Below are 6,294 nucleotides of genomic sequence, written 5' to 3'. Positions count from 1 at the left end.
TCGCTGAATGAATCATTGATCAGTAATTCTCAAATCTTACTCAGAAAAGTCAAGAATGTTTTCTTCTAACTCAATCAGCACCCATTTCTCCTCCTCCTGCAAGTAAATATAATGAAGTCAACTTCAACTATGCCAATGAATCACAAAATTAGAGAATGCCAAAGTTGGAAATAGTTTTAGATATGGTTTAGTCCGGTGATTCTCAACCCTGCATACACATTAGAATCACCAGAACAGCTTTTAAAATAAACTGATGTTTGGTCTCCACCCCTTAGATTCTATTTAATTAGTCTGGAATGAAGGCATTTTTATAAGCCTTGTGATTTTTGTGATTCTAATGTTTAGATTCTAAAGCTAAGCCAGGGTTGAGAACCACTGATTTAATCCAATTCCTTCTCCTAGTTTTACTAAAGAGAAAACTAGAATCCAGAGTGGTGAGCAACTTGCCCAAAGTCATCCAACATGTTAGTGCAAGGTGCACCGAGAGAGATTGTACCAATGGCAAGAATATGTTGATGATGTTTATAATTGTTCTCGTTGGAGTTCATCCCGGAAGCATTTCTTTTTAGTTCACAGAGAACTTATATAAATTATTTTTTACTTTGGCACAGCACTTACGCTTCTGCTAAGGCTGAAATGGGTTCGCATTCCTGACCACAAAAGGACAGAGATGAAATTGTACATTCACACAGCCCGCCCAGTTAGCCAAGCTCCCTAGGAGGCCGCCTGAAGCGTCTAAAAATGCTTCTCTACAATTATCACCCACAGCTGAGAGGCTTCAGTGGGGTACTGAGAAGAAAGAAGGTTGGGAGAGAGAGGAAAGTATTCTCTCCTTGAGGGAGGGAACTGGGAATCAACGGAGAACCAGCTAGCACTGCCAGGAGGTAAGGAGAGGGAAGGAAAAGAATGTAAATGAGTCCAGGGAGCTTCTGCTCCCTCAACAACCAAACAGTGACAGCCTAGCACCACCAGCCCTCGAAGCCTGAGATCCAAAGGCAACGTTAAAAACTGGCTTGGCAATATGGGTATCTTCTTCTTCATTCCAAAATGCGTCTTCCAACACGCACCAAAAAGTAAAGGGTTCACCTGCCCTCCCCAACCCTCTACCTCCGCTCCTCGCCAAGATCTTCTTCACCCAACGTCTCAAAAGAGGGCGGGTCCCAACCTCACGTGACACTGCGGTCACGTGACATGGCCCCGGGGAGCCGAGGCGCGCGTTCCAGCTTCCGGAGCCGGAGGGGGCCCGGCGTCCCCAGCCCCCAGGCCGACGCCACCATGCTGTCCCGCCTGCTAAAAGAACACCAGGCCAAACAGAATGAACGCAAGGAGCTGCAGGGTGAGCCGAGTATCTCCGTTTTCTCTCCGGCCGCGGCCTAGCCTCAGCCCGGAGCCTGGATCTCGAGTGACTACCCATACCCAGGGAAGGACGCCGGCTAGCGGGCCACGGGCACGGGGGAATGGGAATTTCAGGGCGGCTTTTTTTTGAAACTCCTTTCCCTTGCCAGCTGGCTCTGGTCGCTGGGGCAACACTCCTGTCCCCCTCGACAACGCCCCCAACACCCGTGTCGGCCGCAGCTTAGCCCCGCCCCTGCCCCGGAGCGCCCCGCCTGTGGCCCAGGGAGCCTGTCGTCCTGGCGGTGCGAGGCAGCGCCTCTGGAGGGAGGAGGGTGTGGGGAACCCCCAGAGATGGGATTCTTGGGAGGCCCGAAACCACCGGAACGGAGGTGGGGCACTTGTTTCCTGAGCCCGGGCTGGGAATCTCGGAGTTACAGATTTTTCGGAGAAAGAGTGCCTGGGAGTCAGGAGTCCTGGGCGCTGCCACTGACTTCCTGGTGTCCCCGAGTGAGTCCATTTCCCTCCCAGGGTACCAGTTTCCTCACCTCGAAAATGAGAGGTTGCTCTATGTTTTGCAAGGTCCTTTTCAGCTCTGGCATTCAGAGATTAGTTAAGAAATTTCGGCAACTAGAGTCATGAACAGATAGGGAACCTTTAACACTATCCCTCAAAAAACCAAGTCTCCCCTCCAGTTCCTTTTCTCCCTCTCCCCAGAGAAGAGGAGGCGAGAGGCTATCACTGCAGCGACCTGCCTGACAGAAGCTTTGGTGGATCACCTCAATGTGGGGTATGAACCTCTTCTCATCAACGCCAGTTTCCTCCTTCCCCACCCCGCCCAAGTTTAGGCACTGACAAGGTCTGTCCCTCAGGCCGCTGTGGAAGGGGTGGGATGGTGCACTCATTCCCCTATCCTACCCCGCCCCTCCCAGCTCTATGTAGAGAAACTTGAGCCAACTCTGAGCCCTAGCACTGGGCAAGGGAGGAACAGCTGCAGTGGTTAGAGAAGCAGGCAGATTTCCCCTTCCCACATTAACTTCCCTGGCATTTTCAACTTGATGCCATCTGTCCACCTCCCTTCACCCTTCCAAGTCCAGCTGTCACTTCAGCAGGAGGGAGAGCACCCTCCTTCACCACAGCTTACCACCCTCTCCTTCTCTGCCTCCCACCCTCTGGAAAGCCTGGGGAGCAGCTGGCAGGAAAGAGGTGGCACAGCTGGTGATGGTGAGAGTAGAACCTGTGCCAGGAGCTCTGGCAGAACCAGGCTGTCTCTTACCTTCCTGCTGGGTCTCCAGGGGCTACACCCTGCCCCAGCCCTAAATGACAATGCCGGTAACAGCCAAAGACTTGGGAAAGAGCAAAGAATGTTATCTCTTGGCCCCGAGTGAGCCAGAAGTGTGCGGAGATGATTTGCTAGTCTGCCTGTTGGAAGAAAGGCAGGATGGTGCCTTCCACCCCAGGTCAAATAGAACACCTTGGTGTGAATCCAGAGACTGAGTCATCCAAATGAGCCATGCAGGGGCTGGGGTCATCTTCGTTACTCATCTTGAGGGGAGGTTGAGAAAAAGAAGGTTGTGGCTGGAGCCCCTGATCTCCCTTTTCTCCAGGCAGCTGTCTTTACTCAGTGTGAACATAGAAGCAGGTGGTCATTGGGGAAAACCAGGAGTTCAGGAACTCTCAGGGGAGTCTGTTTCAGTTCCCACCTGACCCTTGAGGGTGACCCAGCAGTCTCCCAAAAAGAAGGGACAAGACCTGCCCCTCCCTTTTCCTCCCTCCCACATTGGCGCCTGCTGGGCTCATCATTTGTGAGATTGGCCCAGGCTTCTCCCACTTCTCTTCCTTTGCTAGAGCCCACCCCACTTTCAGCTTAGAGGGCAGCTAAGCCAAAGCCAGATTAGAAAGGGTTTTGTGTTGCTGCCCACGGCTCCTCTCATTCCCCAGAAAGGAAAACAAAGGCTCAGTCTCTCTTGGCCCCTGTCAGGTGTCCTGCCCACTCCCTCAGCCCCCACCAACCCCTTCCCCCCTCCAGCCCCCACACATTCCAATGGGTGGGGGCACCGGATGTGAACTCTCCTGGCTGACTAGAGCTTTGGGGTGGGAAGTGAAAAATTCGTCAGCCAATAAAGGAGAACAATTATTGCAGGGGTGGGGGAGGGCAAAAAACATTGGCAGAAGGTGGGGGACACCAACCCCATGGTAGTAAAACCACAGCATGTGCCTTGATTGAAAAGAAAAACTAGTGCCTAAGGCAGAAGGGAGGGAGCGTATGTGTGTTCCTTGATCTGTGTGGGCGAAGGCGAAGACTTGGGAGAGCAACTGAGAGCAGAGAAGAAACCCCTGGGATATCCTCTTTTGACCCAGGGTTCCTGGGGAGGGGGTTTGTTCTCCCATCCTACCCCAGATTCAGGGAGGGGCCCAGTTTCCCTCTCCAACCTCTTGCATAGATCCCTAGGCTTCCAATCACTGCCAGATGTGTCCTTCCTGTTGCATTTTCCCGGTTTTTACATGCCCCTTTTCCCTCCCAGCTTCTTCCTCAGGGATATCGCCCTCCCCACTCACCCCCGTTTTCCCTCCCCCCTCACCCCCGTTTTCCCTCCCTTCCCCCACTCAGCTGCAGGAACTCCTTTTGGGGGTTGGAGCTGGTATGTTTCTAGTCAGCTCCCAGCTTGGCTCTCCTGGGAATCCTGGGAGTGAGAGGGAGGAGCTGGATTTATTTGCATGTACTGGTAGTCATTTGCATCGCATCCAAAAATGGCCAAATGATGAGCCCCGACTCTTGGCTGAACTCCCACTGCTGCACTGGGATATTAGTCCTGGAGACCACCCCCAGCTAGTTGGGCGAGCTGATCTCCTCCTTCCTCCAACCCCCTAGTGTAGCCCAGGCCTACATGAACCAGAGAAAGCTGGACCATGAGGTGAAGACCCTACAGGTGCAGGCTGCCCAATTTGCCAAGCAGACAGGCCAGTGGATTGGAATGGTGGAGAACTTCAACCAAGCACTCAAGGTGGGCCATACTCCCTACCTCACCACCCCAATACTGCACCCCCCTTGGCTGCCTCCAGTCTGGTTACCTCAGGTTTAGGGTTAAGGAGGAAGTAGGGTGGTCCCAGAGACCCCATCTATAGCCCCAGTGTCAGAAAAGGTAGAGAAAGAAAGAAAAGCAGTTGGTAGGTCCAAGTAAAGCCTTTGCCAGGAGATGAATAAAAAGTATCCCCAGACTGGAAGCTACACTCTACCCATTCTGATGCCTGGGCTCCCACCTCCTCTCCCCCTTCCCAGGAAATTGGGGATGTGGAGAACTGGGCTCGGAGCATCGAGCTGGACATGCGCACCATTGCCACTGCACTGGAATATGTCTACAAAGGGCAGCTGCAGTCCGCCCCTTCCTAGCCCCTGTTCCCTCCCCCTCCACCCATCCCTCCTGCCTCACCCACAGCAGGAAGGAGGGAGACTGACAAGCCTTGAATAAAACACACGCCTCCATTTCTCTGTGGTGTGTTTCCAAGAGCTACTAGCGCCAATGTCAGGGGTGGGAGTGGAAGGTTCAAAGGCGGTTTCTCTGAGGGACAGGTACCTTTTGGGTAGAGGGTGGAACTAGCTTCCTCTTACTGTCCCACCTCTTTTCTCCTCCTCGGTGCTTGTGCAAGTGTCTGTTAGGCAAGTGGAGTGTGGGAGTTCCCATCCCTCCCCAGAGAAGGTCCTAGTAGCCCTGCACCAGGCTTCCTAATTCAGGACCTGTTTCCTACGATAGAGAAACAAAGCAAGGCACAGGCCTGGTCCCCAGCCCTGGCTCTCTGCCTCTCCACGTGCTCACAGCCTCTCCCAGGCTAATACTAAGCAGTGTCATGAGTCTGAGCCAGGTGGGAGATTAATTCTTGGGGACACTTGAGGGCTGAGAAGGGGGAGGAATGACAGGTCCAGTAACAGTTACCAGCAGCAGTGCAGCTGCCATCCTTGACAGCTCCCTCCTCCTCAGAGACCACGACATAGATGGTCAGGAACCCTGGCTGAGAAAGACAGCCGAGGGGCGGGGGGAGCCTCGGCAAATCGCCTCTGCCAAGTCCTGGCCTTAGCCAAGCCAGCTCCAGCTTCTCTGGCTCCTCCTCCTCCTCAACCCTATCCCCATCCGTCACACATACACTTAATGCGCCTCGCATCCAAGTCCACCCACTCTGGACTTTGGCCTTAGCAGTAGCTAGGGTGGGAGGCTGGGAAGACCGGGAGCAGTCTCAAACAAAAGCAAGAGCAGCAGCTTCGGGCGCTGTAGTACCTGCCAGCTTTCCCCATAGGAGGTAAGTGGATACTGGGTGCTAGGGGAACTCTGAGAAGAACAGCTAGATATTACACGTATTGGCAACTCACAGCTTTCAGCTTTTAACATGCTTCCTCACACATTATCGCCTTTCATCCTCCACAACTCTGAGGTGGACCTGGTTGGTCTTAGCCTCACTTGGTAGATGGGAGAACAGTTCGGAGACACAATGAGATGCTCAGCATCACACAGCAAATCTGAGGCCACCAGGACTAAATGCAGGGCTCTTGGCCCTGTACATCATTGCAAACACAAGACCCAGGTTGCATATAGAAGGTTCAGTGTCCCAAGTGCGTGGGCCGGTAATCCCAGCACTTTGGGAGGCTGAGGCAGGTGGATCACGAGGCCAGGAGATCGAGACCATCCTGACTAACACAGTGAAACCCCATCTCTACTAAAACTACAAAAAAAATTAGCCAGGTGTGGTGGCATGCACCTGTAATCCCAGCTACTCGGGAGACTGAGGCAGGAGAATCGCTTGAACCCGGGAGACAGAGGTTGCAGTGAGCCAAGATCATGCCACTGCACTCCAGTCTGGGTGACAGAGTGAGACTCCATCTCAAAAGAAAAAATAGGGGCCGGGCGCGGTGGCTCACGCCTGTAATCCCAGCACTTTGGGAGGCCGAGGTGGGCAGATCACGAGGTCAAG

At 53.4% G+C, this 6,294-nt stretch overlaps 2 protein-coding genes across 3 annotated transcripts in view; both read left to right on the top strand.

Annotated features, from left to right (window-relative positions):
* The first annotated feature begins 1,161 nt into the window (after positions 1-1,161).
* Positions 1,162-4,822, top strand: BLOC1S1 (biogenesis of lysosomal organelles complex 1 subunit 1). Its single transcript, XM_032291554.1, has 4 exons — positions 1,162-1,336; positions 2,050-2,122; positions 4,205-4,337; positions 4,613-4,822. Exons 1-4 carry the CDS (start codon positions 1,192-1,194, stop codon positions 4,721-4,723), a joined length of 462 nt encoding a protein of 153 aa, XP_032147445.1. The 5' UTR covers positions 1,162-1,191; the 3' UTR covers positions 4,724-4,822.
* A 119-nt stretch (positions 4,823-4,941) lies between these two features.
* Positions 4,942-6,294, top strand: part of RDH5 (retinol dehydrogenase 5) — a 5,841-nt gene continuing 4,488 nt past the window's right edge. For both annotated transcript variants that reach the window (XM_032291540.1, XM_032291536.1), the window contains exon 1: positions 4,942-5,625. The gene's annotated coding sequence lies outside the window, so the exon portion shown is untranslated. The remainder of the gene's footprint in view (positions 5,626-6,294) is intronic.

The sequence above is a fragment of the Sapajus apella genome, unplaced genomic scaffold (assembly GCF_009761245.1).
Source record: "Sapajus apella isolate SASKATOON/1434 unplaced genomic scaffold, GSC_monkey_1.0 scaffold2, whole genome shotgun sequence".
Taxonomy (NCBI): domain Eukaryota; kingdom Metazoa; phylum Chordata; class Mammalia; order Primates; family Cebidae; genus Sapajus; species Sapajus apella.
This window is presented reverse-complemented; position numbering and strand designations above follow the sequence as displayed.

Bases quoted from the DNA above. Each gene is read 5' to 3' on its own strand.
- BLOC1S1 (XM_032291554.1), top strand. From the start codon at position 1,192: ATGGCCCCGGGGAGCCGAGGCGCGCGTTCCAGCTTCCGGAGCCGGAGG. The intron at 2,123-4,204 runs GTATGAACCTCT...CCAACCCCCTAG, and splicing joins GTGGATCACCTCAATGTGGG to TGTAGCCCAGGCCTACATGA. The intron at 4,338-4,612 runs GTGGGCCATACT...CCCCCTTCCCAG, and splicing joins ACTTCAACCAAGCACTCAAG to GAAATTGGGGATGTGGAGAA.